The sequence below is a fragment of the Abrus precatorius genome, unplaced genomic scaffold (genome assembly GCF_003935025.1).
Source record: "Abrus precatorius isolate BTA unplaced genomic scaffold, Abrus_2018 Scaffold3, whole genome shotgun sequence".
Classification (NCBI taxonomy): domain Eukaryota; kingdom Viridiplantae; phylum Streptophyta; class Magnoliopsida; order Fabales; family Fabaceae; genus Abrus; species Abrus precatorius.
The window spans coordinates 35,307,950-35,321,144 of NW_020874373.1; the positions used below are offsets into that span (position 1 = coordinate 35,307,950).

General features: G+C 31.6%; 2 protein-coding genes across 4 annotated transcripts; both read left to right on the forward strand.

The window, feature by feature from the left end:
- Positions 1-2,456: 2,456 nt before the first annotated feature.
- LOC113860896 lies at positions 2,457-8,595 on the forward strand. 2 transcript variants are annotated; one of them, XM_027493448.1, is made up of 4 exons: positions 2,457-3,236; positions 3,745-3,985; positions 4,664-4,824; positions 8,583-8,595. In XM_027493448.1, the coding sequence occupies exons 1-3, from the start codon at positions 2,617-2,619 to the stop codon at positions 4,805-4,807; spliced, it is 1,005 nt and encodes a 334-aa protein (XP_027349249.1). In that variant the 5' UTR covers positions 2,457-2,616; the 3' UTR covers positions 4,808-4,824; positions 8,583-8,595. The 2 variants fall into 2 exon arrangements, with proteins under 2 accessions (XP_027349249.1, XP_027349248.1); XM_027493447.1 differs by lacking the exon at positions 8,583-8,595 and adding an exon at positions 5,002-5,492 and having other exon boundaries at positions 4,664-4,781.
- On the forward strand, positions 6,675-11,150 carry LOC113860895 (glucose-6-phosphate 1-dehydrogenase, chloroplastic). Of its 2 annotated transcripts, none has more exons than XM_027493445.1 (10): positions 6,675-7,067; positions 7,273-7,532; positions 7,635-7,729; positions 7,911-8,025; positions 8,754-8,959; positions 9,036-9,185; positions 9,271-9,391; positions 9,483-9,712; positions 9,855-10,055; positions 10,342-11,077. In XM_027493445.1, the coding sequence occupies exons 1-10, from the start codon at positions 6,866-6,868 to the stop codon at positions 10,595-10,597; spliced, it is 1,836 nt and encodes a 611-aa protein (XP_027349246.1). In that variant the 5' UTR covers positions 6,675-6,865; the 3' UTR covers positions 10,598-11,077. The 2 variants fall into 2 exon arrangements, with proteins under 2 accessions (XP_027349246.1, XP_027349247.1); XM_027493446.1 differs by having other exon boundaries at positions 6,676-7,067; positions 7,300-7,532; positions 10,342-11,150.
- The last annotated feature ends 2,045 nt before the right edge of the window (positions 11,151-13,195 follow it).

Genomic DNA, 13,195 nt, shown 5'->3' on the forward strand with positions numbered 1-13,195 from the left:
ATATTTAGTACTTGTTTAATTATGGCTACTTACAGTTACTTAAAATTATTTTTAAATATTAATATTAAAAAAATTGTTGATTTATAAAGTAAACTTAGTTAAACAGATTTAATGGTATAAATAGTTTTAATTTGCAATAAAGTAATAAAATTATTTAATTTAATTGAATAAAATATTATCATTTATTACAAATAAGTTTTAACATAGTTGAGGGACAGTTGGGTCTCTTAAACATTTTTAACTATATACATGAAAAATATATTGAAAGAGATAAAAAAAATTACCTTTATAATATTTATTTCTAAAAAAAATTGAAGTGTTTTTGACAAAAATAAACAAATCAACTTCTAACTTATATTTTATTGTAGTTTCTGTTTCCTTATTTTCTCATGTAACAAAAAAAAAACTTCTCACTTATATTTGAATAAATTAAGAACTTTTTTTTTTTTATCAAAATAGAGTTGTTTGGTTAAAAAAAACTTATTTCACCAGTTTGTAGTGTTTTCTACAAACACTGCTTCATATAATATTTAAACTCAAAATATTAATTTATTATCTTTTTCTCACTTTTATACTTATTATTTTATTAAGTTTTTCTTACCTTATTTTTTTAGAAACACTTGGCATCACTTGCTCCCATTCTCATCAAATATAATTTCTTTTAAATTATCAAAATTACCATACAATTATATTTATACTGTTTCATTTTATTCAATAAAAAATTAAAATTGAGAATAAAATTAAAACGTTTATCCTAATTTTTAATACAATAAACTATATACAAAATTTCAAGTTATATATATATATAAGTCAGTTATTAATACAATGTGTAATGGCTCTTAAATGAGGTGGGAGATGTTTTAGAGTAACAATTCTAACGGATAAATAAAATATATGTATTGTTATTTTTTACATGTTTTCAGTATTATCTATCAATTAAAATTAAAATTTTCAAAAAATATTTATATTTAATATTACAATAAGCCATTGAAATAAATTTATAAATTTCCATTATTTTATTCAATCATAAATTTTCATCCATAAAATATTAACATACTTAATTAAATGTTTGTTTAACCTTTTTATACTACGCCTAAAGTTTTAATTTTGATTATATATTTTTTAAAATAAATTAAAAAAAATCTAAAAAGTTTTGATTAAAAAAAACAAGCTTAAAAAAAATTATAAATTGGTTTTATAAACTCTTCTAAATATACCTTTGAAAGAGGGGGAAAAAAAAAGCAAAACATGCATACAAACTATAAATTACTAGGCTTTAAATATATGAATAAGGGTTTAAATATACCCACCTTGATCGCAAAGTTTGACAATAAAAATATTTTAATTTAATCAGCAGTTTGTTATTTTTATAATTTTTACACAATTTTTTATATGTTTCAATTAATTTATCTATTAAATTAGTCACCAAGTAAAATCAATAAAAAATATAAAATTGCAAGTGTAGGCTATAGAGATTAACAATAACCTGGAGACAAAGTAGTTGGCGATAATTTTAATTTTATATGTTGTGATGGCATTATTTTATTCCAAGTAAACCAGAGAAAGATGAGTTGTCCGAATCCTATAGGATACTTCTAGAAATCACAAATAATAATAATAATTTAAAATACATAACACATTTTTCAACACACTTTTAAATATTAATTAAAATTTATAAAAATATTAATTTAAAAATGAAATTCATGTTATTTTTATAATTTTAAATTAATAATAAAGATTATATTAAAAAATTTGTAGTGATGATTTTTTTTAAAATTAATAATATTCGCTTTTCCTCTGGACCACCAACGCAGAATATGCCCTTCATACTTTCTTATTTCCCTCGATTGTTTTATGCCACCCAACAGCCACTTTTTGTGGCCAATATATAAAAACATATTTTAAAATTATAATTTCCTTATTTTCTCTTTATTTCTTATTGATTTTTTTTAAAAGTAAAATCGTCTGTTAAATATAATTATTTTATTTTAAAAAACGTTTTTCGAACATTTTGAGAAAAATGAAGAAAATATTTAATTTCTTCACTAATACATTGATAACAAAAATATGTATTTTAAAATTAAAATATGACAATATATTTTCTAACATACTACTTTAAATATAACATTAACAATTAAAACTTATTAAAACTTACCAAATAATATAATTTTTATTTAGTTAGTGTTATTCGTAATGACACATTTTCAACAATTGTGATTAAATTTTAAAAATATTATTAAGGTATTTATTAATATTCATTTGTAAATTTATAAAAAATAACGTTAACATGCCGATTTTAATACCAGCTCATAAATGAATAATTATAACAGTATATTGAAAAATAATATTAAATATTAATAGAATATTGAATATTTATTGGGGGAGAAAGTCGCAGAATAATAACGTTAACGTTCACATTCATCCACGTGTCTAATTCTCCCGCTCCGTCCATCTATCCGTTAACCCTACTCTCTCTCATCCCTTCTCTCTCTCTCTCTCTCTCTTCTGCAACACTTCGCCATTGAACACAAGAAACAACCAAAAATTTTCTTCTCGAAATAACAAGAAAAATAGAAAATACGAAAACGCTAACCACACATTCGTTCATTCATCACAATGGGGAAGCTACTATGCGATTCAACCACCGTCGCCGAACCATTTCAAGGTTCGCCGCCGGCAGCGCTTCCTTGGCGGGATACTAAATCCGAATCCATCGGAGCCGTAGATCTCGTCGTTCCGGCGAACGTCGCTGGTGCAACCTTTTCCGGCGGCTGGGAAGACGTCGTAGGATTGGAGGAGGCGCAGCGGCGCCATCTCCAGAGGCTCCACGCCAAGGGAGTGCTCTGGAAGCCACCAGAGGAGGAGGAGGACTCGTCCTCCTCGTCACCGTCCTCCTCCGGTCTCAGATCCGTCGTCTTCCACCTCTCTCACGGCGGTGAGGTCTCCGCTGACGGAAACTGCCTCTTCACTGCGTCGCGGAAGGCGATGGGCGGCGAGGACGTGGACGCGCGCGAGCTGAGGCGGAGGACGGTGGCGAGGTTCCTTGAGGATCTCGGATCTGCGAGTTTTGAGGAGAGAGAAGCGATCGACGACGCGATTCGGCACATGTACTCGCCGGATCTGAAGAACGGGTGGGGGATTCATGTCGTTCAGGAGGTGAAGGTGTTGGCCAAGAAGGAGGATCGATTCGCTCTTGATTCGGCCATCGACGAGCTCGTTCACCTCGGCATGCAAAGGTATTGATTACTTTCTCTTGTGCTCTTTCTTTTCTTTTCTCATTTCTTTGGTTTTGAATTGCTTAAAATTTTCATTCGTGGATTTTGCAGAATCTGAAATCTATTTGTTGGAATTGAAAGGAAGAAATGCAAGACTGAGTTGTTCTTTGTTTGAATTGTTTCATTTCATGATACTTTGCATTAGTAGATTCGTATTTTTCTTTTTTTAGGGTTTGAGAAATGTTTTGAAAAAATTGATGTAGAAGTTTACATTGTTCGTTACATTAGTGGATTCACTGTTGCCATTGTATAGAATAAAGTAATTAAGGAATAAAAGTTGTTTTTTGATTTGTTTCTGAACTGCATTTTTTTTTCCTGCTAAAAAATGAGGTGTTTGTGACGGATACAAGTTTTGATCATATTTTGGTTCCAGAAGTTTTGGAATGGGGCATGAAAGTTTCATCATAATGATGTTTGTTGCGTTTGGTTTTGCTTGTTTTCTTTACTATCTGCTTGTTTTTGATTGAAGAGAAACGGCGGCGGAGTCTATTTACAAAGAGAGATGTATTCCCGTGAATGATGGTCCAAGTTGGGCCAAATACATGTTGATCTCTGGTTCTCCTGATGATGAATATGATATCATCACTTTGCAATATACTGAGGAGGGTTTATTATCTGTAGATGATAATAGAGAGGGTCGTGCTGCAGCTTTTGGCGACGATATTGCAATTGAATGCCTTGCTACAGAGTTCAAGCGAGAGATATATGTGGTAAGAAATCCATGAGCCTTCGGTGGAAACTTGGAGTTTATTCTTTATGGAATCCCTATTGTTCTTTACATTCCTACCAGCAGTGCAATGTTTAGTAAGTTTACTTTCTTTGTGCTGCTGCATGCCATTTTTCAGTGAACTTGTTTATTGAGAGGTCATAATATTCTATAGATCTAGGGATTTGTTCAACTGAATTCCAGGAACTAATTGGCGGATTGATGGGATCAAAATTCAAAAGAGCCACCACTAAAAATGAATCACTGCATGAAGTTGAAGTCCTTGGTCTGCAATTGCAGATAGACTTGTACATTGATAAAGTAGTACACTGTGATGCAGTCTGTTATGTGAGTGTAAAGTTATTGTAGTTTGGTGAAATTTCATACTGCTCCTTCTAGGTTTGATTATGACTTTATGTGTCTCACTGTTACGAGTCCTTATAATTTCGAATTCTTTGGTGGTAGTCCAAGTTTCTTGTTTTCCCATTTTTATACGGTCATTTGATGTAAGTTCTCCTGAAATTTACGTGTATATTGACGGTTCAATGATTTGATCTGGAATCTTAAAAAAACGAAAAATAATGCAAATACATAATTCATCTCTTTGTGCCGTTCAGTTTTGCACATATTTGTAAGTAATCTCTATATCATGCTTCCATATGAAATTGTTCATCTTTTTCAGGTGCAAGCGCATGGTTCAGATGCTATGGTTGACGAAGAAAATTGTGTTTTCTTCCTTCCACATCGTCCAAGGAGCCAAATTACTGAACCTCCGTTTTTCCTTTTCATGAAAGGAACAGGTAACGGTGAACAAAATTTTATATAATTTTGCTCAAGCTTTCAGTTTATTTTGCAGTCAGGTTATGTTTTCTAAAATTAGTATTCGTTTCATTCTGGAGAAAGGTTCAAAACCATTCAAACAGTAAATTGAGATAATTTTTGTTGTCTTGGTTTTTTCTTTTTAAATTTGGAAAGGCTTGAATATTTTTTGTCATTTTCTAAGCAATTTTCAACGTACAGGTTGGTGCGGTGCTGGAGCTGACCACTACGAGCCCCTGATTGCTCAACCTTCAGCCTTTGTTTCCCAAGAAAAGGTTGCTGTGGTACTGTGAGGTCTCCCGGCCTTCAATTTTGTGGAGTAGAGATTGAGTAGAATTAGAATTTCTTCACCCTATTTATATGGGCCACTCTTAGAATGTTTGGCCTGCAATGTGGTTCACCCTATTCTTCACTCTTGTGTTGGTCCCAAGGTTGAACCTCATTGGGTAGCGTTTATTTTGTTACTGACATTTAGAATCAATCATCTTTGACTCTCTTGACATTGGACAAGCAGGTTTGGCATTGCCTGCAGTTTGAGCAACCCTAGGGTATTATTGTATTAGTTCACCGGCTTCTGTTTTGTTGTTCCTGTTGTTGAGTTCATTAGAGGGTTATACCGTCTAGGTAGTGTGTTGTTCAAATTGGAAGAATTGTATCTCAGTGGATTTCGTCACATTAATGAAGTGGCTTCTTTTCTGGGCTTCTGCACGTGTCATTTTACCCTGCATTCCAAAACGTCACATGTTATCAGTTTCCTCTGTCCAGTGGCTAAATGGTAACTGCGAGCAGCTTGTTCCTTTTACGCTTCTGAAACGTGTTTCTGTCGCTGTTTCAGTTTGTGAATAATCAATTATTCTGTTGCAATTTCAGTAAGTTTTTATTCGAAATGGCTATTTTCGGAAAGGGTCTCAGAAAACACTTGGGAAGCTCTAATTACGCACGGAAAGCACATAACATCATGATAAATTTTGAAAATTATTTGTGAATATATAAATTATCTAAAAATTTAAAATTTGATATATATATATATATATATATATATATATATATATCTATCTATATGTATATATAGATATATATTATAGAAGAGAATGTGTATAATTAAATTTTAAAATAGACAAAAATAAACAATTTAAATAATAAACAATTTTTTATTAAAAAAAAAAAAAACTCTACCAATCATGCAATTAGTAAGTGAATGACTTAACGAGTTAAGATATAGGTCTTTAAGTAATGATCTAACCTACTTTTCATTTACATTTTTATATTTATAAGAACTTGGAAGTTAAAAAGGTGACCTCTTATTTTTTTTTTCAAAAAAAGAAAAAACAGTAAGCATATGTAACTTAAACTATTCATCCATGCTCTAATGTAAATATTCTTTAACAAGTGAAAAAATAATAGTAATAAAGCACTATACTAATTATCTGCTTTTTCCAATAGTAATAAACAATACAACTTTTTTCCTTCTAAATCGTCCTTGTTAAATCCTAACACGGTAATTTATTTTTAGCCATACAAGTATACAACACAGTAAATTAATTAAAGTTCGAAAAACTGAATCCAAATATCACCTCATCGAGATATAACCCAAAAAAGATAACCCGTGAAAAAAAGAATACATATTAATCATTAATATGCTGACCCATTTTAACATGTGTGGTACGTTCATTAAAACCAATGTTAATGGATGCAATACGAGTTTTAAAAAAAATAAATAATAAAGAACTAGAAATGGTGAATAAAATGGAGAACTATTAGGTTAGGTGCAATGCAAAAGCAAAACTGAATTAGCAAACCTAACATGTTTTTGGTTTGGGGCCAAGTAAACAAAAAAAAATACCTAATAAATCGGAGGAATCAAACAACGTATTGTCCTCTACCATCAAGCAAGGGAAAGGGACAAGCAGCCCTTCGGAGATCTCAAGGGCCTTCTAATCTTTTCCTCGTTCTCTCCGAACTCACTGCTTTCCCTTCTCTTCTCTTCTTATTACCCATTCTCTCTCTCTCTCTCGTTCACCCGTTTCCTTTATTCCCATTTCCTTTTGCTTCTTAAAAGAAACGCATGGCCACGCTTTACTCAACGCATTGTCATTCATTCGCATCTTCACCCTCTTCTTCCTCCTCCTCGCAACCGTGTCCTTTGTCGTCTAATCTTGCTTATCTTCAACGCGTGACCTTCTCTCAGCGTTTTCTCGCTGCCAAGGTTTCTCTGAAATCTCAACCCCAATCGCATCAGACTCCTGTACTCACCCAGCAACAAGAAGGTTTTTCCTTTTTCTTTGTCTTTTTTCATACCCTTTTGTTCATTTCATTTCAATTTTGAATCTTTGTTGAAGGGCACTTCATAAATGCTATATTATGCATGAAATTCTGTTTTTGGAGTGTGGAAGTTTTGTTATGTGTTAGGGAGAAATTTGAGCGCAGGGAATGTGTGTTTGTGTTATAATATATGGTTTGGAAAGTCCTTAGTTATGTGCAGATGGCATGTGAATGTAGGTACAGTAGAAGCTGCTGTTACACCTGTTGAAAATGGCACTTCTCATAAGCAGTTGAAAGCTGAATTGTTGTCTGTTACGACTCCGGAAGAGTCTCAAGGTGAAGTAAGTTTTGAAAAGGATGGAAATGAGTCCAGTGTTAGTATTACTGTTGTTGGAGCCTCTGGAGACCTTGCTAAGAAGAAGATTTTTCCGGCCCTCTTTGCGCTTTACTATGAGGATTGTCTCCCTAAGGTTGGATTTTTGGTGGATAGTGTTGTTATTTGTTCGTCTATTTTGGAAGTTTCGGTTCTATCTGTATGCTTTGGATTGAACTAATGGTTTGGTTTATGGCAGCATTTCACCATCTATGGTTATGCGCGGAGTAAGATGACTGATGCAGAATTGAGAATTATGGTTAGCAAGACCCTCACTTGTAGAATTGATAAGAGGTAATTATTATATCTCCAACGTGTTAGAGGCTACAGTCTCATGGGGTTTAGATGATGATGCTTGCTTTTGTTGGGGTTGGTGTCAATGCCATTTATGTTGCTAATGATATAATTTGAGTTGATATGATTTATTATGCTTAGGTGATATATTTAACGCTTCAAAACTCATGTGGAATTTCAGAGAGAACTGTAGTGAAAAGATGGAGCAATTTCTTAAAAGATGTTTCTACCATTCTGGACAATATGATTCTCAGGAAAACTTTGCAGCACTAGACAAAAAGCTGAAGGGACATGAGGTAATTGAGAAAGGGATAAGCTTATATGTCTGTAATCTATAACTTACTATAGTTCAGATTCCTTCTTGATTTTATATTTTTGCTATGAAAGTATGCTTCCTTGTAGTGAGCATAATTTCAAACCAAGTTAGGTGGAGTTTGCAAGCTAATAATGCGTGGATCATGAAGCAAATGTACTCTCTTGACTAATATAACAGTGAAAACAATAATCTGATTAAGAATCTATCTTTAAACAGAAAGATAAATTTGGGTTCTATAAACTTTTATAGGCTCTGCATAAACAGTATTTTTAATGGATAGTGATGGAATTGTTGCTGTATTAAAGTGTTGCTGAAGGATTTCTCCTGTTATTCATGAATAAAACTTTTATGCTGTCTTCTATCACGCCTTGCATTTGGGGCTGGTCCTTGTAAAGTAGTAAGACCTTTGAATGTAGTTTTAAACATTAGGTCACCTACATGCAGGGTTTGGATCCTAAACCCAGCAATATGTTTTAGTTTTCTGCTTGATGCCTCCTGTAAAAAGCACGCACTGTCTCCTAAATATAGTTTTCTGAGATAGTAGTATTTTACTAGTGGAAAAGAAATACAAATCTTCAATTGAAAAGAAAATCAATATATAGTATGAATGAAGGAACTTACTCTTGTTTCTTTTTCTTCTTTGAATAATTGAAACTAATGTGAGCATTTTATAACCATTCTGATTGAATAGAAAAATTGTTTTTGTAGGGTGGGAGAACTTCTAATCGCCTGTTTTATCTTTCAATTCCTCCTAATATATTCATAGATGCTGTAAAATGTGCAAGCTTGTCAGCTTCTTCTGGTAATGGATGGACCAGGGTCATTGTTGAAAAGCCTTTTGGTCGTGATTCAGATTCTTCAGCTGCATTAACAAAATCACTCAAGCAGTATCTGACAGAAGATCAAATTTTCAGGTTTTCCAACTAAAACTAATCTTCTGCAATTTTAAGATTGTAAAGTACATTTTATAAAATGAGAAGTATTATGCAGGATCGACCACTATCTTGGAAAAGAGCTTGTGGAAAATCTTTCTGTTCTCCGATTCTCAAATCTCATTTTCGAACCGTTATGGTCGAGGCAGTATATAAGAAATGTACAGTTGATATTCTCAGAAGATTTTGGCACTGAAGGACGTGGCGGGTAACCTTTCTTCCTTAGTAGCTTCCACACTTTCTGTTCTTATAATGGGGATTCTTATCCGTTTTCATATTTATACCACGTGTAGGTACTTTGACCATTATGGCATAATACGAGACATTATGCAGAATCATTTACTTCAGATATTAGCCCTCTTTGCTATGGAAACCCCTGTTAGTTTGGATGCGGAGGATATTAGAAATGAAAAGGTCTGACATGGTTATATACCGTGAATGAAGTTGTTTTAAATAATTGTGATTTTTTTCTTTACCAGAATTTCAATTACTTAATGATTTTCAGGTCAAAGTTCTTCGTTCAATGAGACCCCTGCAACTTGAGGATGTGGTTATAGGTCAGTATAAGAGCCACACAAGAGGAGGCGTTACATATCCAGCCTATGTCGATGACAAAACTGTACCAAAAGACAGTTTAACTCCAACATTTGCTGCAGCTGCCCTCTTCATAGATAATGCAAGATGGGATGGAGTACCTTTTCTGATGAAGGCTGGGAAAGCATTACACAACAAGAGGCAAGTTTGGATGAAATTTTTTTTTCGCATTTATATCTTGTGTTGGTTTAATGCCACCTTTGATTTATATTTCTAGATCATTCCCCCCCCCCCCCCCCCTTCCCAACAGATATATTTAACTGGTGTTTTGTTTTGGGTTCAGAGCTGAGATACGGGTACAGTTCAGGCATGTGCCAGGCAATTTGTACAACCGAAATTTTGGGACTGATCTTGATCGAGCTACAAATGAACTTGTTATAAGAGTTCAGCCTGATGAAGCTATTTATTTGAAGATAAACAACAAAGTACCTGGTCTGGGAATGAAGTTGGACCGCAGTAATCTAAATCTTCACTATGCAGCAAGGTATTTTTTTCACTCAAAATCAACTTTGTGGGGTCCCTGAAATACATTGCACATTAGATGGAAATTCACCTTAGAGAACCTTTGTTAAACTGGTGGCACAATGGCATTGATTAAATGCCCATATAATTGTTGTGGCTTGTTTGCACTCCATAAATGCCGGTTCTTTCTTGTTCCATAAATGAAGTTTGGCTAATTGACCGATAGTAAAACCGCTCCCGCCACCACCCCCATTTGTAAATGACATATTATGTGATCACTTAAGCTAAAATTTTCATGTGTATTTCAGATATTCAAAGGAGATTCCAGATGCTTATGAGAGGCTACTTCTGGATGCCATTGAAGGAGAAAGAAGACTCTTTATACGTAGTGATGAACTGGATGCTGCTTGGTCACTCTTTACACCTGTACTGAATGAGCTAGAAGACAAAAAGATAATTCCAGAGTACTATCCTTATGGTAGTAGAGGTCCTGTTGGTGCTCACTATCTTGCAGCCAGATACAACGTACGGTGGGGTGACCTTGGGACTGACATAGACCAATAACCCTCACATGTTACAATTGTGATCAGCCTCGGATGTTAGCCATGCTAGTTTTGTGGTTTCTTGTTGGAGTGGCAGGTCTTTTTCATCATACTATTGGCATGGTTACATCCTTGGTGAGAAGACAGGTACTAGGCGCACACGAAATCATGTAAAGCAATATTGCATCAAATTTCAAAGTAGAGTAATAAAGCACGTAGATCATAATGCATTTTTTAGAGTTTTTGTTGCTATTTGAGAGGTGGGATTGGGACGGTTTGAATGGAGAAGATGTTTCCTATAGTTGGCCAAATGCCAATCAATTTAGTTAGATAATGTATTTTGATTTTGAATTTATATGCTTATTGCATTTTGCTACAAAATGGGAAATATGAAGAGAGTTACAAAGTTGGTATGAATCAGTCATACTCACTTGTAATCAGTCCAATTGAAGGTATTGTACTATTATAAAAAGAGTTTACTTTAATTCAGTCACTACATTATAGAATATCATTGAATTGTGTTACATGTAACTAGCAGGAGTCATGCATATTACTAATGTGGAACACTTTTATTTACGATATGAAGTGCGATACATAATTTCTGCCAAGCGAAATATAAGTGTTCGAACAGTGAAAAATCACGCTATGTTCATGAAAGTTATAGCTTGTAACCTTAAAATTAATTTATGTTTAAGAAGATTTAATGTTAATCTAAACACCTGAGAAAGTCAGATTAGTCTCTTTGAGGATAAACCATTTTTAAAGATTGTCTGGACTGATGAAATATGCATTCAAGAACTTGTAATAATTGTTTTGGCTATTATACCTATTTGGAAAGTAAAAGAAAAAAGGTGTAAAAACATCTGTGAAAAGTAATTTTGAATATTATTTGGATAATGTTAATAAAAAACACTTTTATACGCGTAATTGTTAATGAGTATGTAATTATTGTTAAATTAATAATAAGAGGATATTATATTTGGACAGTATAATTGTTATTAAATCAATTTTAGCATAAAATTATGAAATATGTAGCACAAATTTTAATCCATGTTTAGTTTTTCAAGCATGATCTTACAATTAATGTACATGTTGAAAGCATGGTATAAATATAGACCCATTGTCTCAAGTGGGAGTTAAAGCAAATTGAAGTCATTTGGAGAAAAATATCTTTGGCAGACACGTGTGGAGGGTTCGTGTGACTCTACTATGTTTGGATGAGACAGACAAAAGTGAAGAGAGACAAAAAGCAAATAATGATGTGGCAATTCACTTACTAACCGTACATGTCAGTACTCTGTCTGCCACATTATTATTTTTATTTTTTTATACCACATAAGTTGGATTTTATAATTAATATATTTTTATTTTTTATTATTTTATGCTAAAATTAAAAAAATATTTTGCAAAATTTATGATTTGTAACTTTTTAATTTTAAAGATTAAAAAGTACAATTTATATAATTTTGAAAACTAATTCAAAAATTTAATCTTGGAAATTATATTACGTGAAAAAATTCTGAGAGAAAATAAAAAAGAGAAATTATGTAATTTTTAAAATTTATTTTTTTATATCTTATTTTAGGGTGTCAAATAGGTAAAGAAAAAATAAATTAGAAATAAAAATAAAATAATAATAATAATAAAGAAAAGATAATAAAAATAAATATAAAATAATTATTATTATTATAGTTATAAGACATAATTTTAGCCTTATATTAAGTTCAAATTGAGGTGATTTTTATTATTTTACTTATTTGGTACTATCTGTATTTTCATTTACATAAACTAATAAAAAAGTGTTAAGTTATTAAATTTATTCTGCATACACTTTAGTTCGACAAAGACAGCTCGCAACACTGTCAAGTTGGCGATATTTTTATTTTTATTTTGTCTTAATTTAAAAAATATGAGAAAACATTATAGTAAATAAAAATGTAAAAAATAATTAAAAATCTCATCAAATAGTGCCAGAAACAAATTTATATAACTGATTAAAAGTTAATTATACCTTAACTTATTGATATATATATATATATATATTTATATTTATTTATTATAAATTTATTTTAGAACAATCAAACCTCCGTATCAGATATATGGAAATGAATCAATTATCTAAAAAGTGAAGCTATTATTTTTTTATAATACGTTATGTGTATATTTAAAAAATAAAATTTAAAAATATAAGTAAATTATGGTTTTTTTATATTTTTATTTGTACTCATTTTTATTTAATTTTTTGAACACATATTTTTATATTTATAAAAATTATCTTTATTTTTTTAAATTTAGATTTTTTTCTTAATTTTTAAAAATGTATAATTATTAAAATACATTAATTGTTGACATTTAATTTAAAAGATCTTTTATACAATATAATAAAGTTTTATTTTGAAATAAAATATATTTTAAAAATTAATTATTTTACTATATACTATTCATATTTATAAAATAAAGTATATTATAATTATTTTAAACAATGATTTAATAGAGGACATTGAAGGAGATAAAGAAAAGAAACATATGGATGAAAAGGGAGAGATTCTTTAATTAATTGATTTAACAGACAATCTTATGGCCACTGGATCAAATATATAAACACCACTTTGCCACACAG

What these genes read in the sequence shown, in the direction of transcription:
- LOC113860895 (XM_027493445.1), top strand. Translation starts at nt 6,866, where the DNA reads ATGGCCACGCTTTACTCAACGCATTGTCATTCATTCGCATCTTCACCC. An exon ending in ACAGAAGATCAAATTTTCAG is followed by an intron (nt 8,960 to 9,035) that starts GTTTTCCAACTA and finishes AGTATTATGCAG; the next exon opens with GATCGACCACTATCTTGGAA. An exon ending in GGCACTGAAGGACGTGGCGG is followed by an intron (nt 9,186 to 9,270) that starts GTAACCTTTCTT and finishes TACCACGTGTAG; the next exon opens with GTACTTTGACCATTATGGCA.
- LOC113860896 (XM_027493447.1), top strand. Translation starts at nt 2,617, where the DNA reads ATGGGGAAGCTACTATGCGATTCAACCACCGTCGCCGAACCATTTCAA. An exon ending in TCAAGCGAGAGATATATGTG is followed by an intron (nt 3,986 to 4,663) that starts GTAAGAAATCCA and finishes CATCTTTTTCAG; the next exon opens with GTGCAAGCGCATGGTTCAGA. An exon ending in CCTTTTCATGAAAGGAACAG is followed by an intron (nt 4,782 to 5,001) that starts GTAACGGTGAAC and finishes TTCAACGTACAG; the next exon opens with GTTGGTGCGGTGCTGGAGCT.